Source organism: Bos grunniens, chromosome 4 (genome assembly GCF_055505025.1).
Source record: "Bos grunniens cultivar Pamir isolate PY7600 chromosome 4, Bosgru_T2T1.0, whole genome shotgun sequence".
Classification (NCBI taxonomy): domain Eukaryota; kingdom Metazoa; phylum Chordata; class Mammalia; order Artiodactyla; family Bovidae; genus Bos; species Bos grunniens.
In genome coordinates this window covers 107,768,326-107,795,881 of record NC_141168.1, presented here as the reverse complement: position 1 = coordinate 107,795,881, position 27,556 = coordinate 107,768,326, and the positions used below count along the sequence as shown (strand labels likewise).

At 43.0% G+C, this 27,556-nt stretch overlaps 2 protein-coding genes across 3 annotated transcripts in view; one reads left to right on the top strand and one right to left on the bottom strand.

The window, feature by feature from the left end:
• The window catches only part of PON1 (paraoxonase 1), a 33,641-nt gene extending 13,473 nt beyond the window's left edge, over positions 1-20,168 (bottom strand). Inside the window, exons 1-5 of the mRNA XM_086397780.1 lie at positions 20,019-20,168; positions 8,495-8,565; positions 6,945-7,000; positions 5,256-5,424; positions 1,672-1,798 (exon numbers count right to left, since the gene is read on the bottom strand). Coding sequence (XP_086253906.1) covers positions 1,672-1,798; positions 5,256-5,424; positions 6,945-7,000; positions 8,495-8,565; positions 20,019-20,092 — 497 coding nt within the window. The 5' untranslated portion in view covers positions 20,093-20,168. The remainder of the gene's footprint in view (positions 1-1,671; positions 1,799-5,255; positions 5,425-6,944; positions 7,001-8,494; positions 8,566-20,018) is intronic.
• Positions 16,833-27,556, top strand: part of ASB4 (ankyrin repeat and SOCS box containing 4) — a 273,176-nt gene continuing 262,452 nt past the window's right edge. Inside the window, exon 1 of one of the 2 annotated variants that reach the window (XM_086397777.1) lies at positions 16,833-17,446. The gene's annotated coding sequence lies outside the window, so the exon portion shown is untranslated. The remainder of the gene's footprint in view (positions 17,447-27,556) is intronic. The other variant, XM_086397778.1, reaches the window with a different exon arrangement.

Sequence of the window (27,556 nt, the reverse complement as noted above, 5' to 3'; positions counted from 1 at the left end):
TTGGGATCAGGGATCTGTGTGTGTTTCTTTTCTCTAGATGTTGTGCTATGGAGGAAGCTGGGATGGAGCTGGCTGTTAACTACAGAGCTGCTGTTTCAGGAATCATGTGCAAATGAACAGCAGGAGAAGCAACGCTAGGAGGTCTTAGAGGCATTGGATCACAGATCTCTGCTTGGGTTTGTGTTTCTAATTCTTAGAAACATGTATAATTCCAACTTTCACTGTAAATAACAATAAGCTTGAATAAATAAGCTCAAGAGGTGAAATTTGTCCATGAAACCAGTTTGGGTTTGAGATACTAAGTCTGGTTCTGCAGAAGAGCAGAGTGCTTTCTTGGTAAAAGCATAAAGGAACATCCTCTGGGACCAGGAGGCATAAACCAGCATCCAGCCAACCCGGGAAACAAGGGAGGAAGAGGAGGGGTGTCTTCTCTGGAGCTTGAGTCCTCAAAAGTTTCTGTGGATGAACATCTGGAGGAGTTTATGCTCATCAGAAAGGAGAGTCACCCTCATTTATAGTCTATGGGAACTTGGATAGAATTTGGATCCTACTGTTGTGTGAAAATTGTATAAATCTTAATTATGTTGAATTGGCTCATAGTGCTTTCCAGGTCTACTATATCCTTCTACTTTTCTGTCTATTTTGTTAATTTTTGAGAGTTTGATATTGAAACTCCAACTAAAAGTCTTAATTTACCTACTTAAAAAATAATTGTATTAATAATATACAGTGAAACTATATGTAACTTTCAGTTGAGTTCAGTTCAGTTCAGTCGCTCAGTTGTGTCTGACTCTTTGTGACCCCATGGACTGCAGCTCTCCAGGCCTCCCTGTCCATCACCAACTCCCGGAGTTCACTCAGACTCATGTCCATTGAGTCGGTGATGCCATCCAGCCATCTCATCCTCTGTCGTCCCCTTCTCTTCCTGCCCCCAATCCCTCCCAGCATCAGGGTCTTTTCCAATGAGTCAGCTCTTCACATCAGGTGGCCAAAGTATTGGAGTTTCAGCCTCAGCATCAGTCCTTCCAATGAACACCCAGGACTGATATCCTTTAGGATGGACTGGTTGGATCCCCTTGCAGTCCAAGGGACTCTCAAGAATCTTCTCCAACACCACAGTTCAAAAGCATCAATTCTTCAGTGCTCAGCTTTCTTTATAGTCCAACTCGCACATCCATACATGACCACTGGAAAAACCATAGCCTTGACTAGATGGACCTTTGTTGACAAAATAATGTCTTTGCTTTTTAATATGCTGTCTAGGTCATAACTTTCCTTCCAAGGAGTAAGTGTCTTTTAATTTCATGGCTGCAGTCACCATCTGCAGTGATTTTGGAGCCCCAAAAAATAAAGTCTGCCACTGTTTCCCTATCTATTTGCCAGGCAGTGATGGGACTGGATGCCATGATCTTAGATTTCTGAATGTTGAGCTTTAAGTAACTTTAGTCTCCTGTAAATGTGTTATCATACTTTCATAATTTAAAAAATAAGAAAGAGGAAAAAGAGCATTAGAAGAGGAATAAATGAAAGTAAAATAAAATTTTTAAAAAGAGAAAGGAGAGTTGCCATTGTCCCCCCACCCCACCCCCACCCCTGCCAAAGGAAACACTAAAAGTAGACACACCATCCCCTTGTGTTAAAGGAAAATAGGAATATGACATATCTCAGTACTTAGGCAGAAGTTCATGTCTGATGGTTTTCAGATGCAAAAGTGACTTTTCTTCTTCTTGAAATTTAAACAACTCAACCGTGGACTTAACGTCTGGATGGCTCACCACCAGCAGGTACACAGTATTATCTGAGAAGAGATTAAAAACAAAAATCGAAACATTAACCGAGCTCTCAGCTGTCAGCTCTGTCTCTAAAAAGCAATTTCTACCCACCTCCAACCAGTACTTAGGATGTCAGGCAGATGGAATATTTTCATCTCTTTGTAGAGAGAAGCATTTGTGATTGCTCCAGAGAAAAATGGCTAAAGGAAGACCTAGTGACAGTCTAAAAACCACCAGACTCCACAGGGGGAAAAAAAGTCCTCAACTTAGGAGTGAGCAGCCCTTGACACTAAAACTCCAAAGAGCTTATTAAGCTTTCTGCTGCAAATGGTCTCAGCAAGATGCAGCACTGAGATAAAAGAGATAAAAGATGAGAAGAATATCAATAAGAGAAGGTGTGCTCAGGTGTAATTTACACAGTGTGAGATGATAAATTCCATAAAAAGAGCACCTGAGAGATAATATCAAAGGGATTTAGCTTCCAGGAGTCAGTGCAATTCTGCGGCATGAAAGAGACCAGTGTGAGTGGTCAAGAAGGAGTGATCAGATGTTAGCCCATAGTCTTTGCCTTCGGAAGCAGTGAATCTTTGGAAAGCTTTGACGTGACCAAATTGGTGTTTAAAGGAAAATAGTGTCAAGTTTAGGAGGTTGAACGGGAGAAATCTGAACAGAAAAGCCAGCTATGAGACTTCCCATTAGGCCCCCTGCCAAGCAGATGTTTATTTTAATTGGTGTTAAGTGCTACAGAAGGAAAGTAAAACCAGATAAAGGGATGCAGAGTAATGAGATGTCTTGTCCATGGGAGTCAGGCAAGTTCTGAGAAGACGATGCTAAAGCAGGTACTGAAATGAGAGACTGAACTATATGAATATCTGGGGACAGGGTGTTCTAGGTGGAAGGAAGAGAATGTGCAAAGGGCCTGAGGCAGGAGCTTAGCTGGAGGTTGTAGTTGGAGTAGACGTGAATGAAAGAGTGGGAAGATTAGAGCCATAGACATAGGACTCCAGGTTAGTCTTGTAGGGCTTAGGGTGAGGCTCCAGGGCTTACTTACAGGGGCTTTCAACCAAGGAGTATACAACTGTGGGTATAGCAGTAATCCAGGCAGGTGGAAAGAAGGGCTAGATCAGGAGGACGCTGCTTCCCTCCACACGCCTGGATTAGTGCTATACCCACAGTCATGTTACTCCTTGGTTGAAAGTCCCTGTGAGTAAGCCATGGAGCCTTACCCTACTGACCGGAAAAGGCAGGAAAGGATATGAGAGGGGTTTGACAGGAAGCACCAAAAGTCCCTGATGATGGCTGAGGAATATGGGAAGTGGAAATCGACCAAAAGTGAGGATTAAAACCCAGATTCATGTTTTGTGCAGCAGAATCTACCTCTAGGAATGTATCATAAGCAGTCACAGGAGCTGCCTAAGATGTTTATTCTGGCATTCGTTTTCAGTGAGCATAAAGGTAGGAACAGGATCGATATCCACCGACAGATGAACTATATAATGGTTCTCCCATGCCATAGAATTCCAAACAGCCGTTACAAAGCAGCTCTGGATGTACTGTCAGGGGAAGGAATCCACGATGCAGTGTTTAACGCAAAAGTAACGCATATGAGGACCTGTATAATATTTATGTGGTTATTTCCCCTTTTTAATTCAAGAGAGCATGCACACACCCCACATCCTATTTCTTTGCACTTACAATATTTTAAAAATAAAATAGAATGTTAAATGGGTGAAGAGATGACTGGAAGGGAAATACATATGTATGTATGTAAATTTCAATAGATATATATATGGAAGAAGGGAAGTCATATGGAGTAAGGGAAGATAAGAGGATAAGAATTACTTTTTAACATTTTGAGTTTAATTTGGCTGTAGGTGTTGTGTTAGTCGCTCAGTTGTATCCCACTCTTTGTGACCCCAAGGACTGTAGCCCACAAGGTTCCTCTGTCCATGGAATTCTCCAGGCAAGAATACTGGAGTGCATAGCCATTCCCTTCTCCAGGGGATCTTCCTGACCCAGGGATTGAACCCGGGTCTCCCAAGTTGCAGGCAGATTCTTTACTGTCTGAGCCACCAGGGAAGCCTGTGGCTGTAGGAGAGGAACCCAAATAGAAATAGCTGGTGAGCTGAAGGGAGGGGACAGAAGAGCTGATTAAAATAATAATAATACACTTTGGAGGGTGTTTACCTAGACAGCAGACACAGCTACAGTTGTGACATGGCTGACCTTTTTGAAATAGAGAAAGTAAGGAGGAGGTGAAAGACCAGTCCTTTGGGGAATGCTCAGAGAATTTGAAATGAGTGGCAACATAATGAAGAGGGTGGAAAAGCTGCAGCAGGATCCGAATGAGAACAGATGAGTGTGCCGGAGTATCAGGGAGGGGAGATCGCCTAGAAGGAACAAGTGCATGAGTGCTGAGTTGCGTCAGTCGTGACCAACTCACTGCGACCCTATGGATGAAACCCACCGGGCTCCTCTGTCCATGGGATTCTCCCGGCAAGAATACTTGAATGGGTTGCCATTCTCTTCTCCAGGGGATCTTTCCAACCCAGGTAGCGAACCCAGGTCTCCTGAGGGTCCTGCACTGTAGGCAGATTCTTTACCCCTGAGTGGCCAACAGTATAAAATAAGAGTGAAGGAAGGAGGGGAAGAGTTGCGAAAGAGTTTCTTAATAAGGACATTGCTGATGGCTTTCAAGGCAGCAATTTTAGTCCCCCCTTGCAGAAAAGTCTGCAAGGACCAAGGAAGGGATTGTCTGATGGAGGCCATGGGGATAGGTGTGGTTCTCAACCCTGGTCTCACATTCTTAACTGCTGGAGAGCTTGTAACAAGCACTACCATTCAAGCCTCCCTCAGACCAACTGAATCAAAATATCTGGGGCTGTGGCCTGGGCATCAGGCTTTTTAAAACTCTCCAGGTGCTTGTGGGCACAACCAGGGTTGAGAATTAATGTAGAGACCAAGGCAAGGGCTGCAAAAAGAAGGGAAGAAATCAGATGAAAGCATAATGGATGGGGCAATTTGTCAAACTGTGGAGAGACTGTTTGAAGACAAACGAAGGAACCGGTGGGCAGCGACGCATTGAGGGTGACTGGCGGTGGGTCTGTAGGTTGCAGGTGTCTTACATTAGAGCGATCTGTTGTTGTAAACACCTGTATCTGTATAATTGTTTAAAATGGAAAAATTCATTTCTATTAGGGTTGAATATTATCACTATGGTAATTATAGGGATTATCTGAATGTTAAAATTCACATATTTTTAAAAATTAGGTGCTTTGCAAATCTCAAGTATTTTAGCATTCTCAAGCATTTACATGGTTATGTTATGTTGAATTCACATAGGAGGTAAGTTTAAAACCCAGAGTGAGAGCATTATTCATGACTGTACTTTAATTGGATGAAAAGAAATATTCATTCATTAACATTTTTTCTGTTTTTTTTTTTTAATTTGGTTTTATTTTTAATAGACATTGAATTTGTTACCTTCATCTGTGAATGTGCTAATGCCGTGAGGGTTAAATGAAGACGCATCAAAGTTACTTCCAGTCATCTTCAATTCCAACACTGTAGGATCCTCTTTGTTCAGGTCCATCAGCAGTATTTTTCCAGGCTTATCAGGTTCAAAGCTTTTTACTCCAGGATATCGTAATCCCTTATAAAATAACAGAGGAGAAAACACAGGCACTTTACAAATACTCCAAATGCTGATGGAGGTGGTAGACAGCACATGGGTTCACACTGTCTGGTTCGGGCTGCAAGCCACATGGCAAGCCTGTTAGCTGGCTTGTGCAAGCAGCCCTTGGGGGTCTTTGGAAGTCACATGCTCCCAGGCAACCCCACATAATGGGCACAGACCCTTCCATCACCAGCTGCAAAGCATCTGTGTTGAATATCACAGCTACCAACCCATGATGACAATTACAAAAAAAAAAAAGAGGGAAGAGCAGACCAAAAGGGCATTTACTAATAAGCTTCAGTAATATAAGCAAGGAACACAGAAGAACACGGGTTATGGATCGTCCCCTGGCAGGTTTCATGGAAGCATCTCAGAAACAAAGGTTTAGGGTTAGGGTCTAATAACTCCAGGGGACAACTCCTTCCATAGCTTGAAGGTAGACCAGCACAGCTACTATTTGTTTTAGATAGTGGGGTCCTATGTAAAATTTCGGAGAGGGCAATGGCACCCCACTCCAGTACTCTTGCCTGGAAAATCCCATGGGTGGAGGAGCCTGGTAGGCTGCAGTCCATGGGGTCACTTAGAGTCGGACACAACTGAGCGACTTCACTCTCACTTTTCACTTTCATGCATTGGAGAAGGAAATGGCAACCCACTCCAGTATTCTTGCCTGGAGAATCCCAGGGACGGGGGAGCCTGGTGGGCTGCCGTCTATGGGGTCGCACAGAGTCAGACACCACTGACGCGACTTAGCAGCAGCAGCAGCATGTAAGATTTAATGGAAATTTATATTCTGTTGCTTTAAAAAAAAGTTTGTAAGACACCTCTTCAGAGGACGATCAGTCTTCATAGGAGAAAACTGGATTAAATAAATTACAATAGGCAGCAAAGGATTTTCAGTGGCTGGATGACTTGAATACTGTATTCTATCAATTCTGTTATCCTTCATTAGGGTGATGACTTTTGTTTTTGAGCTACATCATCTACCACAATGATCTGTGTGCAGGAGAATTTGACAACACGGGGGCTTTTCTTTCCAAAAGTCTGGAAATTGTGGCATGACCTACTAACATTTTAAAATTAAAAGGCTTATTCCAAAAAGTGTAAAAAGAAGGATTAAAATCTAAATGATATGTGAGGGGTAACATACACAGACACACACACACACTCAAGTCAGCAGGTATTTGACTACACTGCTTACTTCAAGGAACAGACAGATGAATGGGAAACTCTTGAACTCACTGGACTCAAATTGTCACAGTGGAAGATAAGGGAATACAGGAGCTCAGTGTACTCACAGGAATACAAACACGCATAGAACACATATGATCATAATCGTTATACCAGTATGAATGCGTACACAGGTTGTTTTTTGAACCATATCACCACTCATTTGATTCGAAGATGGGCATTGGTATAAAGAAGGCTGAAATGAAAGGCAAGCTGCTGGTCCTAGAAAATGGTTCAGAGCACAGGAAATCAAAGGCAACACTTACGGCACTAATGAAAGCGAGTCCATTAGGAAGTATCTCCAGGTCTTCAGCACCAGTTTCTTCAAAAAAGAGTACAGACAGCACAGATTGTTAAGACCATTGCGGGAAGTTAGGGGGCCTTGTCTTCATCACTCCCAACTTGAAAATGGGGCTATATATTTAGTTCTTCTTTGATAGGTTCAGAATAAATCATTCTTTCCTGTATTTATTCAAATTGATTTATATGATTATTTAAAAATTAAGAGATTCATATAATAAAGTGTATTTAAAACTTACACTTAATATATTTGTTTTAAGTTTATGAACTAGAACTTTTTCCTCAGAGTCTGAAATCTCTTAAAGTTTATGGAAATTCACTAAATGTACAAAAGGTATAGTAATTTGAAAATAGCTTGCAATTTTTAAAGACACAGAGTAAACTCCCCGTATATGCTGACACCTAATCATTCCAAATCAAATAAACTCTTTGAAAAGCCCTATTGGAAACATAAGCAAATTTCAAATGCTTTGGTTAAAGTGAGCATACATTTCATATTCTGAATATGCCTTTACAAACATTAATAAATAACTCACCAAGTTAGTTATGCTTTAAATACATGTAAATTTTTTGAATTTCAATCTCAAGACATATGTGACTTTTTACTTGGTATTAATTTTAGTGGAGGTGTTCATTTTACAAATATCCAGTGATATTTAATATCAATATCATGCTTGTTTTCTAGAAAAAAGATTGCAATATAAGATATCTGACCAAGCTAATTGATGCTATCTGCATAAAATCATGTGGTCCAGCCTTTCTAACCTCAGCTGAGATAAATGATTCTAAAAAAACAAACCCTCAAGCATAACAAAAGCATGAATGTCAAACAAGTTGTTTTCAAATAACAAAGCTGGTTGGTTGAAACCAGATGGGGACTTGAGTCCTCCAACCCTCCCTGTTGGCTGTCTACCAGCTTCTGTTACCCCGTCCTTTTTATCTTTGCTGAGGGGCCTGCCTCCCACAAAGGAGGCCCCCTAATTACTTTCCCAGCTTCCTTTGCAGCTAGGGCACCAGCCTGTTGTCTAGCTCTGACTAATGAGATCTGAGGGGAAATCTACTGAGACCTTCTGGGAAAACTTTGCCTCCCAGATATTAAAAGAGAAATGCATAAGGAAAGGGCCTGTGGTAATGGCAAAGGTGTGCGAGGCCTTTATAAACATTTACCCTTTACTCATTACTCTTTCTCCTTCTGTGCCTCCTCTGCCATCTGCTCAGGTTATATTACCATAAAATCAAACGCTTCCTGACCACTGTTTCTGCTAAATGAACCAAACAAAAACAAATAATCAAAAAGCGGTCAAACCCCTTGATGACAGGCTGGTAGAGTCGAAGGTCAAGTAATCTGGTATTTACAACTCACTACTGACTTGATAATACTCTCCTGGCTAGTAGTTTTATTTTTGAACAGAATTAAATAGGTGTATTAATCAAATAACTCACAAAGTAATACTTCAAGTGGAGTATTATCAGATACTTACGTATTTGATAATACTTCCTCCTCTCAAATGCTTACCTATTCCTTTTATTAATTTACAGTTAGGAAGTTCTACCGATTTTACTTCTCGGGAAGTGTTCATTCTTGCTCTGGAAGAGAGAAAAAAAAAAGGAATAAAATATGCATAAAACTATCCAGAAATTTAACTAAGTTGCAAAAGTAAGTAGCCAGTAAAATTCTCCTTAACTGTACTTTGCCTGGGTTTCAACCCCAGGGTTAGTAGTCCCTGAAACCTGAGCGATTCTATCAGACCAGGCCTGAGCGAGACACACGGGGCCCCTGGGCACAATGTTTAGCGTATATTTAGCAGAGGGGGGTAGATGTGCTGTGTGCTCAGTCGTGTCTGACTCTCTGTGACCCCGTCGACTGTAGCCCACCAGGCTCCTCTGTCATGGATTCTCCAGGCTAGAATACTGGAGTGGGTTGCCATCCCCTTCTCCAGGGGCTCTTCCTGACTCAGGGATCGAACCCGTATCTTCTGGGTCTCCTGTTGGCGGGTGGATTCTTTACCACTACACCACCTGGTAAGCCCTGGGTGGATACACAAAGATGTGCAGCGTCCTCTTCTGGGCTCGGTGCCCTCTTCTGGGCTCAGTGCCCTTTGGCAGAACAGGAACTATTTCATCAACCATGTCAGGAGCCCTAAGTGGACGTTCGGGTTAAATAACAACCTGGGTCCAATTGATTCCATTTGATGTTTTAGGGCTGCTGACAAATAGGCCTCCTCCCCATCTGCCCGGTGTGGCCCCAAAGCTTGGACTGGGCACCTGATTTCAGGTGTGTTACTTGAAAAATGCAGGTGTGCTTAAAGGATTTATAGCTTCAGAAAATCCTACCCAAGGCCAGCATATTTAAAGGCATCGCGCGCACACATGCGTGCACACACACACACACACGCGCGCACGCACAAAAGTAAAGCAGAAAACATAAACTTCCTGGGGAACATCTGAGTGAAGGACCAAGGGAAAGAGAACAGCTGTGAGAAGGAGGCACCAGCAGGCTGCCTGCGCATGTAGCACAGAGCTGTTGAGTTGTTGACGTGGCATTTGAAAGAAAAGGACCACAACATTAGCTCAGCCAAGAGACTTACACAGTAAAATTCTTTTTTTTTTTTGAGCACTAAGGATAGTGTGCTGCAGTTCATGGAGTCGAAAAGAGTCCAACACTACTTAGTGACTGAACAGTGAGTAGCAATGCTTATCCAAGCAGCCCTAGAAATCTTATTTGGCTAAAGATAGTCAGGAGGAGAAGTCTCTCACTTGCCTTACTGATAATTTCCTCTCATAGAAGGAAGATGATGGGTGAAGGGGTGACTAGACACTTTGAATAAAATTATTAACAACCTGGTATAAAATAATATGACTTTGGAGGTGACTGATCTTCCATCTTTTCATTCAGGAAAAGTGTAGCACGTTCCCACTAGGCCTACTACTACGTTATTAGCTAGCATTTTCACCCTCTAATAGGCTCTGAGCTTAAGAGGCTAGCAGTGAGCTCTAGAAATCAGCTTTGTTAAAGTGCCACAGTGCATTATTAGCATGCAGTAGAGATCTTCCAGTCCGAATGCTACAGACCCAGAGGTGAATGCACAGATGAGGAAAGCCTGGCTGCAAGGAGAGGCTTGGCCCTGAATGATGGACGTGAACTTGGAAAGCAGACTTCAAAGGCAAGTTGGGATCTGCCTCCATGACTGAGAAAACGAAAAGGTATTCCAACAATGGAAATTAGACATTATAGTCACAAAAGTTTGCAGTAAAGAAAGAAAAGGGAAAGTTTGGAGCTTTATCAACTTTTCAGACTAAGACCCACATTAGGAAAAGCATTTTATTTGGTGGAAACACACAGCACACACTTACACACATACCTGAAACAAAGTTCGTGAGAGGACACTTCCCCTAATCAATGTGATACATTCCTAACATTTCTGTTCAATTCTGTTTCATTTATTTAAAGATACTGATAATACAAAAAACCCCACAAATATTGGTAAGGGTTTGGGGAAAAAAGGAACACTATTTCAGATGTTCAAGCTGGTTTTAGAAAAGGCAGAGGAATCAGAAATCAAATTGCCAACATCTGCTGGATCATGGAAAAAGCAAGAGAGTTCCAGAAAAACATCTATTTCTGCTTTATTGACTATGCCAAAGCCTTAGACTGTGTGGATCACAATAAACTGTGGAAAATTCTGACAGAGATGAGAATACCACACCACCTGACTTGCCTCTTGAGAAATCTGTATGCAGGTCAGGAAGCAACAGTTAGAACTGGACACGGAACAACAGACTGGTTCCAAATAGGAAAAGGAGTACATCAAGGCTGTATATTCTCACCCTGCTTATTTGACTTATATGCAGAGTATATCATGAGAAACACTGGGCTAGAAGAAGCACAAGCTGGAATCAAGATTGCCAGGAGAAATATCAATAACTTCAGATATGGAGATGATACCACCCTTATGGCAGAAAGTGAAGAACTAAAGAGCCTCTTGATGAGAGTGAAAGAGGAGAGTGAAAAAGTTGGCTTAAAGCCCAACATTCAGAAAACTAAGATCATGGCATCCATTCCCATCACTTCATGGCAAATAGATGGGTAAACAGTGGCTGACTTTATTTTTCTGGGCTCCAAAATCACTGCAGATGGTGACTGCAGCCATGAAATTAAAAGACACTTACTCCTTGGAAGGAAAGTTATGACCAACCTAGACAGCATATTAAAAAGCAGAGTCATTACTTTGCCAACAAAGGTCTGTCTAGTCAAGGCTATGGTTTTTCCAGTAGTTATGTATGGATGTGAGAGTTGGACTATAAAGAAAGCTGAGCACTGAATTGATGCTTTTGAACTGTGGTGTTGGAGAAGACTCTTGAGAATCCCTTGGACCGCAAGGAGATCCAACCAGTCCGTCCTAAAGGATATCAGTCCTGGGTGTTCATTGGAAGGAATGATGTTGAAGCTGACACTCAATACTTTGGCCACCTGATGCGAAGAGCTGACTCATTGGAAAAGACCCTGATGCAGGGAAAGATTGAGGGCAGGAGGAGAAAGGGACGACAGAGGATAAGATGACTGGATGGCATCACCGACTCAATGGACATGGGTTTGGGTGGACTCTGGGAGTTGGTGATGGACAGGGAGGCCTGGCGTGCTGCAGTTCATGGGGTCGCAAAGAGTCAGACACAATGACTGAGAGACTGAACTGAACTGATTCCACTGTTGGTGGGAATATAAATTGGTACAGCCACTGTGGAAGTTCCTCAAAAGACTAAAAGAACTACCATATGACCCAGCAATTCCACACTTGCATATATGTACAAAGAAAATGAAAACACTAATTTGAAAAGATACATGCACCTCAGTGTTCATAGCAGCACAATTTACAATAGCCAAGATATAGTCGAGATACGGAAGCAACCTAAGTACACCAACAGATCAGCGGATAAAGATGTGATGTGTATATGTGTGTGTGCGTGTATGAATTTTACACGGTCATAGAAAACTAATGAAATTTTGCCATTTTCAACAACATAGATGGAGCTGGAAGGTATTAGGCTTAGTGAAATGTCAGGCAGAGAAAGATACTGTATATTATCACGTATATGTGGAATCTAAGAAATAAATGAATGAATATAACAAGAGAGAAACCGACTCACAGATAAAGAGAACAAACTAGTGGTTACCAATAGGAGAGGGAAGTGGGGAAGGGCAATATAAGGGTAGAAGATTAAGAGGTACCAACTGTTATATATAAGATAAATAAGCTACAAGAATATATTGTACAGCACAGAGAACATAGCCAATATTTTATAACTATAAATGGAGTATAATCTATAAAATATTGAAACACTGTGCTGTATACATGAAAGACTAATATAATATCATAAACCAACAATATGCTAGTCGCTCAGTCATGTCCGACTCTTTGTGACCCCGTGGATTGTAGCCCACAAGGCTCCTCTGTTCATGGAGGTGAGAATACTGGAGTGGGTTGCTATTTCCTCCTCCAAGGGCTCTTCCCACCCCAGGTATCAAACCTGGATCTCCCACATTGCAGGCAGATTCTTTACCATCTGAGTCACCAGGGAAGCTATACTTCAATTTTAAAAATAATAAAACAAAAATAAATAGATAAGGGCTGATCATACTTTACTAAATTGATTTTGCGATCCACCATTTGAAAACATAGCTTTATAGAAAGCTTAGTGAATATGTACAGAGTGCCCCAGGGAACTCAAAAGACAGGGACAAGCGGTCATAATCAAGGACACAAAGAGTGACACAGAAGAAGAGAGTTGATGACAAGCCATCAGCGAGCGGGTGAAGACTTGAGGAAAATGCCAAGGATAGCCATATTAGCTTTTTAGAGTCAAAATCACACAGGAAGAAGAGGCTCCCTGGCTTGCAAGGTTCAGTAAGAGTGATGTGTTCACAGAGGACAGACAAAAGCAGAAATGATTAGCCTCTATTCTTACTCAGGTTTCTCTCTCATGGAAAAGGCAGAATAATCAGAGCTAAAGGGAGCCAATTGTAGATAAGGAGGCATTAAGTCAGCACCCAGCTGCTTTTGGTTCAAATTTGTGGCCATGTGTGAGTGCTAAGTCTCTGTGTGACCCCATAGACTGTAGCTTGCCAGGCTCCTCTGTCCATGGGATTCTCCAGGCAAGAATACTGGAGTGTGTAGCCATTCCCTTCTCCAGGGCATCTGCCTGACCCAAGGATTGAACCCGAGTCTCATGTCTCTTGCGTTGGCAGGAGGGTTCTTTACCACTAGAGCCACTTGGGGAGCCCAAATCTCACAGACTAATCATTGTTACTGTAGTTCAGGGACTTCAATTACTCTGCTTTAATCCTCAAACCTCTCCCTGAGGTACTGTTTTCCCTATTTACAGGTGACAAAGATTAAGTGGCTTTTCAAGTCTACAAAATTATGAAGTGGCTGAGCTGGGGTTGGAACCCAAGTATGAATTCAGAGATCACACTCAGTCCTCTGCCCAGCAAAATTTACCGGTATTACCGCTTCCAAAAAGCTGGAAGCAATGCCAAAAGACAGCTCAGATTGTGTTACTATAATCCAGCTCATGTTTTTCTATTTTACTTCCAATTATCAGGAAATATCTTGTCAAGGGCTTAAGTCCAAATGTTCCAGGTCTAAAGGACAAAGTTCAATGTTTGTGGTGTTTCGCTGATTAATAAGCTGCTGAAATCTGGCCAGAAATCACATACTCCCTGCTATGAATTATTCTTTGCAAATACATGCCAGCTCCTTACAAAAGAAAGTGAGGATCTTTAGCTTTGCATTAAGAAATCCATTCTAGAACTTTCCTTGGGGCCATATATATCCTCACCAGTCTATCTTCTGCCTCTGCACACTCCTATTCTTCAATATTTCCTATTGGGACTTCAGTCCAGTTCAGTTCAGTCGCTCAGTCGTGTCTGACTCTTTGCAACCCCATGAATCGCAGCACACCAGGCCTCCCTGTCCATCACCAGCTCCCGGAGTTCACTCAAACTCACGTCCATCGAGTCAGTGATACCATCCAGCCATCTCATCCTCTGTCGTCCCCTTCTCCTCCTGCTCCCAATCCCTCCCAGCATTGGGACTTACTGTCCTTAAAAAGGATGGAATTTAAATTTTTTTAGGATTTTACTTGTTTGTTTTATCTTTTTGCTGGGTCTTTGTTGCTCTTCAGGCTTTTTTCTAGTTGCAGCAAGTGTGGGCTACCCCCTAGTTGGGTGTGTGGGCTTCTCATTATGGTGGCCTCTCTTGTTGTAGAGCACGGGTCCCAGGGTGCGATGGCTTTAGTGGTTGCAGCACAAAGGCTCCGTAGTTGTGGCTCCCAGGCTCTAGAGCACAGATTCAACAGCTGTGGTGCACAGGCTTAGTTGCTCCACGACATGTGGCATCTTCCCACTCAGATCAGGGATCAAACCCATGTCTCCTACACTGGCAGGCAGATTCTTACCACTGAGCCACCAGGGAAGCCTGGGAATTTGGATTTGAAATCAGGTGCCATGACACCAAGAATCCTTTTCTCTACATCACTTTCTCTCCTTTCACTTGCTCATGCAAGTTTTCCCTCCACCTCATCCTTCCTGCTAATCCACCTGGAAGTTTCCTACTCGTGACCAGTCTGCAACTCCTCCTGATTTTTCGTGATAGGATTAGTAACCCCTTCATTTATCCTCATAAATCTTCACATATACATCTACAGAGTCTCTTTGCATATTGTTTCATGGTAATCAGCTTGTAGTCTCATTGCTAACACTAAATTCTGAAATCTGTGACTGAATACTGCATCCTATTCTGTCCTATGACTTTGCACAAGTGCACAGAGCTCAAGTAAAAAAAAGTACTTGGTAGATGTCTGCCAAATTGTTTTGTGGAATTAGCAGGCTAGTGCATCAGGCGGAGAAGATGATGTTGGTTGCATTGGTAGAGGAGGACCAGTGAATTATTTGTTCTTAACCTAGGGTCTCAGTGAGGTCTTACCACAACATATATTCAAATTTCACTCATTTAGTAGATCATTCATAGGTAGATTTTTGAGATAGCATGTGGCAATAATAAAAATTAACATTTACAGAGTATCTTTCATGGGCCAGATTTTATACATATACCTACTGTGATAGGTATTATAAGCCCATAATATTTAGGTGGAGAAACAGGCTCAAAATGGTAAAGTTGAGGCAGGCTGACACCAGGGACTCTTTGCTACAATGCTTCCACCTGAACAAACATCTCCCAGAGCAACAGAGGGACTAAACTATAAGGGACTAAAAAGAACTGTATGCATAGGCAGTTGGAACAAATGATCAACAATATGATACAAAAAGGACCAAAAATCCAACAGCCACGTAAAAGTTGTTGGAGCAAAAGTAGGGTACTGCACATGATTCCTACACACAGTTCCATCAAGCAGGTCGGCCAACCACCCAGGCCACCCCTGTGGCCTGACCACTGGATAGGCACCTACCCTCACCCCATTTAAGGGACCAGATTGCTCCCCAATCAAGGAGCAAGCAAGGAAACCTGTTACATGTTTTTACTCCCTGTGCTGCAGCACGAGTCCCCAAAAAAACCTTGCCTAAATTTCTCCTCTGACCTGTTATCAATTTCTGTCGATTAAAAAGCCCAAGAATCCAGGTCAGTAACAAAGTGACCTGAAAGCTGCAGAACTGAGGTCCAGCCCAGGTCTGCTGGAATCCTCCACTATCCTTTTCCCACTAGAGTGTGTTGCCTGGAGTGGGCACCAGGGTAGCAGAAATATGAACACTATTAATAAATGCTAGCTTTGCTGTTTCCTTGTAATAAAGAGTTTCACATGTTCAGTTCAGTCACTCAGTCGTGTCCGACTCTTTGCAACCCCATGAATCACAGCACACCAGGCCTCCCTGTCCATCACCAACTCCCAGAGTTCACCCAAACTCACGTCCATTGAGTCGGTGATGCCATCCAGCCATCTCATCCTCTGTCATCCCCTTCTCCAGCTGCCCCCAATCCCTCCCAGCATTGCGGTCTTTTCCAACAAGTCAACTTTTCGCATGAGGTGGCCAAAATATTTGAGTTTCAGCTTCAAAATCAGTCCTTCCAATGAATACCCAGGACTGATCTCCTTTAGGATGGACTGGTTGGATCTCCCTGCAGTCCAAGGGACTCTCAAGAGTCTTCTCCACAGTTCAACAGCATCAATTCTTTGGTGCTCAGCTTTCTTCACAGTCCAACTCTCGCATCCATACATGACCAATGGAAAAACCATAGCCTTGACTAAACGGACCGTTATGTCCTGCTAAATTGCTTCAGTCGTGTCTGACTCTTTGTGACCCTAGGGACGGTAGGCCCCAGGCTCCTCTGTCCATGGGATTTTCCAGGCAAGAGTACTGGAGTGGGTTGCCATTTCCTCCTCCAGGGTATCTTTCCAACCTAGAGATTGAACCCATGTCTCTTAAGTCTCCTACATTTGGGAGGCTGCTGCTGCTGCTGCTGCTAAGTCACTTCAGTCGTGTCCGACTCTGTGCGACCCCATAGATGGCAACCCACTAGGCTTCTCTGTCCCTGGGATTCTCCAGGCAAGAGTACCGGAGTGGGTTGCCATTGCCTTCTCCAATGCATGAAAGTGAAAAGTGAAAGTGAGGTCGCTCAGTCGTGCCCAACTCTTCGCAACCCCATGGACTGCAGCCTACCAGGCTTCTCAGTTCATGGGATTTTCCAGGCCAGAGTACTGGAGTGGGTTGCCATTGCCTTCTCCGATTTGGGAGGCTAGCGCCACCAACTTAAGAAATGAGGAAGTTGCCCTAGAGAGGCATGTTAACATTCCATACACCAGGGGGCACTGTTTACATCGTCGTTCACTGGAAGTGCAGTGCGCCTGCGTAGTGAGCACGCTGTAGTACCTCAGCGGCCGCCGGCACAGATGGGTGGGAAAGACTACTAATCCAAGGGAGCTCCCATATTTCCTTCCTGTGTGCTGCTGTCACCTCAGAAGCATCTGGGAACCCCTCAAGACACATCTAGTATCCGTCCACAAGATCCGTCCAGCTCCAGGACTATACAACTTCTTGTGAACCTGCCTTACTCCCATACGCCACATCTCTGAGGGAAAAAAGTTGTATCTCCTCTGACGATTCACCTCGACCTTGCTGCTGGTCTCAGCATATAATCTTTTCCCTTCTCTCCCTTGGACAGATTCATGATTTTCTCTGAAATTCAGAGACCTTATCTCTAAAATGGGGGTAAAGGTAATTTACTGATCCTCTAGGCTGTCTTTATCTGGTTCTAAGTTGGGGCGGGGAGCGCCTGCAGGATTTGAATGTCCTTTAGAAACCGCACACCTCAGGTGGGAATTCGAACACAATCTTGCCTCACGTGGGACAGGAGCCCAGGTGAACCTCATGTGAGACTCCAACCCCCAATCTTCTGACTGAAACCATGCGCCTAGTCTCGGGACTTAATGAAGTTCAGGAGAGGCAAAGTGAAAGGTAAGAAGTGGATTTATTAATATCCTTTGTAAAGAAGTTGCCAGGCAATGGGGCGTGAGATGGTCGTGTCTCAGATTTCAGGCGAGCTCCTGAGATGGTCTGCCAAGTGAGGGTGCTTGGTGCTGGGCAGGAAAGACGGCAAAAGCGAGCCGGAGTAAAGGGAGGAGACACACAAGACTGAGACAGAATGCAGGCGTTTTGGAGGAGAAACACGCATACTTCCTGGCAATTTCCCTTCCTCCCCCATCTGAGCTGCTTGAAGGCTCTACACCATCTTCCATCCCCATAACCACCCATCCTCCTGTTGTTTAGTTGCTAAGTCATATCTGACTCTGCAACCCCATGGATTGTAGCCCGCCAGGCTCCTCTGTCTATGGGATTACCTAGGCAAAAGTACTGGAGTGGGTCTCCATTCCCTTTTCCATGGCATCCTCTCCACCAGACATCAAACCTGCATCACTTGCATCTCCTGCATTGACAGATGGATTCTTTACCACTGAACCACCCATCCTCCCAGCTGCACATTATTCCTACTCTGCTCTCTGTTCTAGCTCTCTTTTTCATTCAAAAAGCATAGGTCCACCCCATGGCCACTTTCTTTCTCTTCTCAGCCATCTGGTTACAACCAGAAGTTAAAGGACTGAGGCTCCCTCCCCACGTACTGGACCCAGGTGGTGAAAGTAAAACAGGGAGTTCTCACTCCAAACCAGACCTGGTCTTCCCACTGCAGCGTCCTCATGGCAAAGTGGTTCTGGGAAGTGCCCTAATCACAGGCAAGGCTACCAAGGGGACTTGCGGACACTGACATTATGTTAAGCTATGACCATAGTGTGCTTTGGTCCCTTCAGACAAATCACAGTCAGGCTTGGGGGGTCCAGAAAGCTGCTGCCCAAGGCCAGACCTCAACTTCTGTTGAAATTTAAGTCTTGGTACAAATCAATGATATAGAATAATCCATCTCAAACTGTATCCCAGAGAGTTATACAGGTGGTACCAAGAAAGGGAGTAAAGGATGTGGGCAAATAAGTCTGTGAAATGACAAACCAAAATCATTTTGTGTATTTTGTTACTGAAGGACTTTTCAAAGTGTTCAGTGTGCCAGAATGCACTGTCAATCTCCAGGAAAAGGCTATAATAGACATTTCCCAAATTTACTTTGTCTAAGGAACCTATTTTTTTATAGAGCATGTTTTGTGACTTGTGTGTGTTCCAAGGAACAAACTTGGGGAAATATTAATGCTGGCTCAAATAAGCTAAGACTTCAAGTTGATAGAGAAACTTTTTAGGGTAGTAGCAGTAAAGCTATACTTTATGTATGTATGTGTATATATGCATTATATATACACACATATATAATGTATTTACATACATGTATTGATATTATATATAATGCATAATGTTATAAGTATATATTCTTCTTTGACAACAAATAGTACCATGGTTAGTGAAAATCCACAAACTATAATTTTTACATGATTAAAAGTCCCAAATCACTGTCCATTTCTTATTTTTTTCTAAGTTTGTGATTCCAAAAGTAACCAACAATTAGAAAAGAAAATCCCAATATTTACAAAAATCTATTCTGAATCAATGTATGTATGTTTCTAAACAGTCAACAGGATCATATGATCTTTTTCCGAAAGTCCAAAATGTTCAGTTTGATTTTTAGTAATGTTTTACTTCAAAGTCAATAACAAGGTATGACTGATTAATCGTTTGGATTAGGATGATCTCTAGACATTGAACCCCTATTAAAAAGTTATTATGAAACTACTGACACTTTCTTAGAAAAGTTTTCCCCCTTGTGTAGTACTTAAAATTTTATAAAACCTTTAAGAGAAGCAGAACACTTCTAAGCAGGGCACTTTTCCCTTTAAGGGAAGCAGGACACATTTATTAAATACTTACTATATCCCAAGCACATTGTTAGGTGCTTCTTATATGAGGTTTTGGTGACACAGTAGCCAAGATACACTGATATTCATGAAAAATAAATGTGAGAGATCCTACAATGGAAGGGACACAGCAAGAACCCAGGACATCAAGCTCTCTCCTCTAACTCCTGACACATCTCCACTGGAGCAGGTGGCCATGTCCGTGCCCATTCCTTCCCGCCTGTTCCACTGCACATGGGAGTTTTCTGTCTCTCAGCGAGGTCTCAAACTGAGCATCTCCATGCTGGGAAGTTTTCTGCCTAAGCCAGGCAACTGAGTCTGGAGCTTCTTCCCTAATTCTCACAATATCACAGGCCCCCTCCAGTCTGGTTATTTATTTTGCAGAAAATCTGAGAAGTGAATCTGTAGCCAAGATACACCAGTATTTATGATAAATTAATTGGTGTGTGACAACAGCTTGGTCATTCACACCTCTCTCCCAGGCAGTGGGCAAGGGTGTTCAGGTGGTTGGGGAAAGTTGGATATTTATGAAATTGCTTTGGGATGTACATCCTGCTGCCTTCTGATTTTCTAAGAGCCTGGAGCCAACTTGGGAATGGAGAGTGAGGGAAGAAGACTCCCGGGTCTGGGTAGTGGATAGGACAGACAGGACAGGGGTGGGCTGCAACCCAACTCACAGATAAGAAGACCGGTAATCCCTGAAGAATGCCAGCCCCAGTCCCAAGAGGGTGAGCACCAACAGCTTCGCCATAGCCTGGGACAGACAGCAGCAGGATGGACAGACGCACAGACGGGAGAAGGGGTGGAGACCCTGAGCGCCCGCAGCCTAGGGCTGCTCTGGGGTTGGCCCCACCCCTCCCCCGGGCGCAGCTCACCCCACCCGCCCTGCTCAGGGACTGCGGGAACTTGCTTGGGGTCAGCGCCTGCAGCCAGGTGCTGAGCGCTCCCGAGGCTTTACAGAGAGAACTAGCTGCCTAGAGCGGGCAGAAAGGGGAGAATGGCAGGTGGGAGGAAACGGAGAGCGGTGGGAAAGGAGAGCCAGGCTTTGAGGAAGGCTCACTTTGTGATAACAAGGTCCTATGACTCAGAGGGGTTCAGTAACTTGATCGCTGTGACTCAGCCAGAAAAGGCACAAAAGGAAGGGAGGGCTGTGATTGGCACCTTTTAAGATACAAGTTTATTCTCATCCGACTACAGCCACGTGGCTCCGTCAGACATCTGCATATCAAGCTTCTCTTTCAGCACCACTCATCAGATACCTCTCTATGGTGTTCATTCATTCCAGACTCTTGGCTGACATTGAGTGCCTGTTATGTGCCAGCAATCAGTAAAATATATCACTCTTGCATATGCTGTGGATAATCCGTGTTTACGTTATGGGGATGCACATCCTCTATGGAGAACAATAAAGCAGGGAAAGGCATGGAGCAGGCATACTGAGGTGCCATTTAAGAAAGGGCTGTCCAGGGAGGCATCACTGATAAGGCAACTTCTGAGCAAAGCAGGGTAGGAAGTGCCTCTACCTATTGCCTTCTCTCCTGTTACCATGAATGAGACTTTCCTGTTCATGAGAGACCATCTCTTCTCTGCCCGCCCTGGGTTTCTTTTTTTTATTTCCTTCTCAAGAATTTTGGTCCCAGTCACAACTTCTCTCTCCTACAACATCTTCCTCTTCTCTGGAATATTGCCATTAGATACAGGCATGCTTTAGGTTCATTTATAGTTTTCTGGGGAAAATACTCTTTGATCCCACATTCTACCTACCTACTGCTTTCTTTCTCTGCTGCTTCTATAAAAAAGCACAGATAAAATCTCTTAGACTTGTCAACAGTTGCTGCTTCCATTTTATCACCTCTTGTAACAGATTAATGATGGCCACAAATTCTTTGACACTCTTCCTATTGAAAAGTGTGGTGCAAGATCCCTCTTTTGACACTGGTGCTGTCTCTGTGAATGCCTTAATTTATAGAATGTAGTGGTGCTGTCCAAGTTTTTAGGCACAAACCTGGGGCTTCCATCCCTTGTCACTCAAATACTTACTCTTACATCTTGAGCTTCTGCTTAATAACTCTGACTGCCTCACTGGTGTGTCCATATGAAAGAGTCTGAGCATGTGGAGAAGGAAAGTGGCCAGCTAAGGCCAGCCTTCTAGCTATCTCCACCAAGGCAGTGGATACACTGAAGCCTTCTTGGACACTTGAGACATGTCCAGCCACCCAGAGAGTATCACTGAGGCACCATCCCAGTTGATACCACATGAAGCAGAAGAATCAACCTGCTGAATCTTGCCCAGATTCCTTACTCATTGTGTGTAAGCATAAGAAAATAAATTTTGGTTTGGCAATGGATTTTAGGAAGTATCTTTAACCTCCCATTCTCCACTTAACCATTCTAATAGAGCTTGTGTTCCTTCAGTTCAAACATAGAATTGGCTCTTATTAAACTACTCATAACATCTATGTTACCCAGCCCAGTGGTTACTTCTATGCCATAATCGTACTCAACTTGTAACCACATTGGGCACAGATCACCACTTCCTTCTTTTTAAATACTTTCTCTTGTATTCGTGATCCCACCCTATCCATCTTTCCTCCACCTTTCTGGTCTTCTTTGCAGGGTCCTCCTGTCATTGACCTCAAAATAATGAAGCCCTCGGACTCGTTTTGAGATATCTTCTCTTTCTGCATTCTTCCTCAAGGTGGCCCCATCCATTCCAGTAGATTTACATACCATCAGTATGCTGGTGTTTCAAAAATGTACACACCTAACTCGAGTCACTTAGTCATCTTTGATCTGCCTAGCTAAAGTAGCACATGCCACCTTCAGTAACATTTTGATATCTCATTTTTTTATCACTTTTTGTTTCTGAAGTCAACTTGTTAATTTATTTAGACCAGGAGCTGACTGTGGCTCAGATCATGAACTCCTTATTGCCAAATTCAGACGTAAATTGAAGAAAGTACAGAAAACCTCTAGACCATTCAGATATGACCTAAATCAAATCACTTATGATTACACAGTGGAAGTGAGAAATAGATTTAAGGGACTAGATCTGATAGATGAGTGCCTGATGAACTATGGACGGAGGTTCATGACATTGTACAGGAGACAGGGATCAAGACCATCCCCATGGAAAAGAAATGCAAAAAAGCAAAATGGCTGTCTCAGGAGGCCTTACAAATAACTATGAAAAGAAGAAAAGCAAAGGAGAAAAGGAAAGATATAAGCATCTGAATGCAGAGTTCCAAAGAATAGCAAAAAGAGATAATAAAGCCTTCCTCAGCAATCAATGCAAAGAAATAGAGGAAAACAACAGAATGGGAAAGACTAGAGATCTCTTCAAGACAATTAGAGATACCAAGGGAACATTTCATGCAAAGATGGGCTCGATAAAGGACAGAAATGGTATGGACCTAACAGAAGCAGAAGATATTAAGAAGAGGTGGCAGGAATACACAGAACTGTACAAAAAAGATCTTCAGGACCAAGATAATCATGATGGTGTGATCACTCACCTAGAGCCAGACATCTGGAATGTGAAGTCAAGTGGGCCTTAGAAAGCATCACTATGAACAAAGCTAGCGGAGGTGATGGAATTCCAGTTGAGCTATTTTAAATCCTGAAATATGATGCTGTGAAAGTGCTGCACTCAATATGCCAGCAAATTTGGAAAACTCAGCAGTGGCCACAGGACTGGAAAAGGTCAGTTTTCATTCCAATCCCAAAGAAAGGCAATGCCAAAGAATGCTCAAACTACCGCACAGTTGCACTCATCTCACATGCTAGTAAAGTAATGCTCAAAATTCTCCAAGCCAGGCTTCAGCAATACGTAAACCATGAACTTCCAGATGTTCAAGCTGGTTTTAGAAAAGGCAGAGGAACCAGAGATCAAATTGCCAACATCCATTGGATCATCAAAAAAGCAAGAGAGTTCCAGAAAAGCATCTATTTCTGCTTTATTGACTATGCCAAAGCCTTTGTGTGGATCACAATAAACTGTGGAAAATTCTGAAAGAGATGGGAATACCAGACCACCTGACCTGCCTCTTGAGAAACCTATATGCAGGTCAGGAAGCCACAGTTAGAATTGGACATGGAACAACAGACTGGTTCCAAATAGGAAAAGGAGTACGTCAAGGCTATATATTGTCACCCTGCTTATTTAACTTCTATGCAGAGTACATCATGAGAAACGCTGGGCTGGAAGAAGCACAAGCTGGAATCAAGATTGCTGGGAGAAATATCAATAACCTCAGATATGCAGATGACACCACTCTTATGGCAGAAAGTGAAGAGGAACTAAAAAGCCTCTTGATGAAAGTGAAAGTGGAGAGTGAAAAAGTTGGCTTAAAGCTCAACATTCAGAAAACGAAGATCATGGCATCTGGTCCCATCACTTCATGGGAAATAGATGGGGAAACAGTAGATACAGTGTCAGACTTTATTTTTGGGGGCTCCAAAATCACTGCAGATGGTGACTGAAGCTATGAAATTAAAAGACGCTTACTCCTTGGAAGGAAAGTTATGACCAACCTAGATAGCATATTGAAAAGCAGAGACATTACTTTGCCAACAAAGGTCTGTCTAGTTAAGGTTATGGTTTTTCCAGTGGTCATGTATGGATGTGAGAGTTGGACTGTGAAGAAAGCTGAGCACCGAAGAATTGATTCTTTTGAACTGTGGTGTTGGAGAAGACTCCTGAGAATCCCTTGGACTGCAAGGAGATCCAACCAGTCCATTCTAAAGGAGATCAGCCCTGGGATTTCTTTGGAAGGACTGATGTTAAAGCTGAAACTCCTGTACTTTGGCCACCTCATGAGAAGAGTTGACTCACTGGAAAAGACTCTGATGCTGGGAGGGATTGGGGGCAGGAGGAGAAGGGGATGACCGAGGATGAGATGGCTGGATGGCATCACTGACTCAATGGACGTGAGTCTGAATGAATTCTGGGAGTTGGTGATGGACAGGGAGGCCTGGCGTGCTGCAATTCATGGGGTCGCAAAGAGTGGGACACGACTGAGCGACTGAACTGAACTGAACTGAATGGAATGGAAGCTCCTTAAGGTCAGAGTTTTTGTCTTTTCTGTACTATGACCCCAGGGCATAAAAAGAGGCTGGCAAAAAGTGGTCCCTTATTAGACATTAGACTGATTGGCTGGTGAGCATATATATACTTTCCCAGGTAGCGCAGTGGTAAAGAATCTGCCTGCCAATGCAGGAGTCACAAGAGGTGCAGGTTTGATCCCTGGGTCAGGAAGATCCTCTGAAGTAGGAAATGCAAGCCACTCTAATATTCTTGCTTAGAGAACCCCACGGACAGAGGAACATGGTGGGCTACAGTCCATAGGGTCACAGAGCCAAACATGACTGAGCACGCAAAGATGAAGGATGATTATGGCTGGTGAGCTCTAATGATGGCTTTGTGCTCACTAACTGGCTGCCTGGTTGACACTTCCACTGGGGTGTCTTATAGTCTCTTCAAAATGTCTCTAAACCAGAATTATTGATTCCCTCACGCCAGCATGTTATATCCTCCAAACCCTCCACACTTTAATAAATAGCACCACTACCATCTAGTTGCTCAAACTCCAAACCTAGATGTTTTTGTTCATCCACCTCTTTCTCTCACGTCTCCTTACACAGGCGTATCAGTCGTAGGCTCTACTTCTATATTAATTGTTTACTGCTACACAACAAATTACATAACAGTCTCACAGTCAGAAGACATTTCCTGTCTCTTGATAAACCCATAGTTTCTGTGGGTCAGGAATCAGCATGGCATAGCTAAATACCTCTGGCTTGAGGTATCTCATGAACTGACAGTCAGAGTTGCTCTGATGGTTAATTTCATGTGTCAATTTGACTGGGCTCAGAGATGACCCGTTGCTGGTAAAACATTATTGTGTGCAACTGTGACAGTAATCCCAGAAGAGATTAGCATTTGAATCAGTACATAAGATCAATTCTCATCAATGTGAGTGGGCATCACCCAGGCTGTTGAGGGCCTGAAGAGAATAACAAGGTAGAGAAGGGATGACTTCTCTCACTCTTTACTTGAGCTGGCACATCATCCTTTCCTGCCCTTGGATACTGAAGCTTCTAATTCTCAGGCCTTCAAACTCTGGGACTTATACCAGTGGCCCCCTCCTCTCTTAGGCCTTCAGACTGGACTGAATTATACCTGGTTCTCCAGCTTGCAGGTAGCATATCTTGGCATATATCAACTTCTGTAATCCTGTGAGCCAGTTCCACAATAAATCTCCTCTTATCTCTCTCTCTCTAGCCATCCTCTTTTTCTGGAGAGCCCTGACTAATAGAGCTGTGCGTGTGTGCTAAGTTGCTTCAGTTGTGTCTGACTCTTTGGGATGCTATAGACTGTAGCCTGTCAGGCTCCTCTGTCCATGGGATTCTTCAGGCAAGAATACTGGAGTGGGTTGTTATGCCCTCCTCCAGGGGAATCTTCCTGACCCAGGGATCAAACCCACATCTCCTTCGTCTTTTGCATTGGCAGGTGAGTTCTTTACCACTAACACCACCAGTAGAGCTGTAGTCTCATCTGAAAGCTCTACTAGGATGGGATGGAGGGGGTGAGATCAGCTTCCAAGATCACTCACATAGTTCTTGGCAGATTGCCGTCCTCTGCTTCATATTCAAAAATTTGGAGAAGGGGTAAAAGAAGGGATAAATGGCAAAGGATGAGGATAAAGGAAGGAAGGAAGACATGGGACTGAAGGGCAGGTTGAAGAATAGAGAAGAGAGGCCACTTCCTACTCTTCTGACCTGGTTGATTTGTTAACTAATTCATTCATTGTATAAATTATACAGTATATGAGTATCCTTTTCAATTTGCTTGTTCCACTCTGTCAGATCTTAGAGCACAGATTCTTAACTTCTCTTGAACGGACTCAACCAGCTTTGAAACTGCTGAAGGCAGTAAAGTCCCTCCTTGGATTCACACACCCACAAAATACTCACGTGCCCTTTCTGTGGTTTCACATGTCCAGCCTTGAAGCCTGTGATGCCTCGTCCAAAAAAAAGTGAAAACTCTTGACCGGTGAATGATTTGCCGTGGACTGTCAATTACTTGGAGAAGGCAATGACACCCCACTCCAGTACTCTTGCCTGGAAAATCCCATGGATGGAGGAGCCTGGAAGGCTGCAGTCCATGGGGTCGCTGAGGGTCGGATACCACTGAGCGACTTCACTTTCACTTTTCACTTTCATGCACTGGAGAAGGAAATGGCAACCCACTCCAGTGTTCTTGCCTGGAGAATCCCAGGGACAGGGGAGCCTGGTGGGCTGCCGTCTCGGGTTGCACAGAGTCATCAATTACTTTGAAATAACTCTCTGTGGAACTCTTCCTCTGGGCCTCTGTACCTACTCTTTTGTTTGAAACAGTTTTTTCCAAAACCTCTCTATTCCTCAGTGTTGACATGTCCACATCTTGTTCTTTCAGATGTCAGTTTAGAACATATTTCAGGTAGTCTTTCTTGGACCTTAAATCTTCAATACCCTTCTTGTATACACAATGCTTCTTTATTATTCTTACCACTCTGTGTTTATTATTAGTATCTTACTACTGTTTTGTTCTATTCACTAGGCTATAAACCTATATAACAATGCCTTCATTGTTATAGTTTGATATCTGGTATAGCACCTAACACAGGTTAGATGCTCAATATACATTGTTCAATAACTGAATAAATGTTTGACAACCATTCCTGGAGCCTCTGGAATACTTTAATATGCCATAATTTATTAACTTTAAAGTATCATAGGTCTTATGTTTATTATTTTACTACTTTAATTGTTTTGTTATTTTATGTGCCACTAGAAAAGAAAAAAACAATCTACAACATAATTCTTTAAAAACTATCAATTATACAGCAATTTCCTATTTAAGAGTTGTTAAAATGTATAAAAAATTATAATGGAATCCATGAAATACAAAAGTTTAAAATTAAGGGGAAGCTTTGCAGGTTTTTTAAACTTAGAATTCCTTCTTATCACAGCAACTTATAATCTAATATTTTTTAAAGTCCTGTCTCAGGTATCACCCAGACTTTTATCATTCATTTCCTTTCCCCTTTTACTCCTCACATGCTAAATAGTTATTTGCACACATTGAAATGTTAGTTCTTAAATATATTTTGTAAAAAGCACATCTACTAATTCTTACACAAACCTGAACTCACTGACTATTCAGTAGAACCTG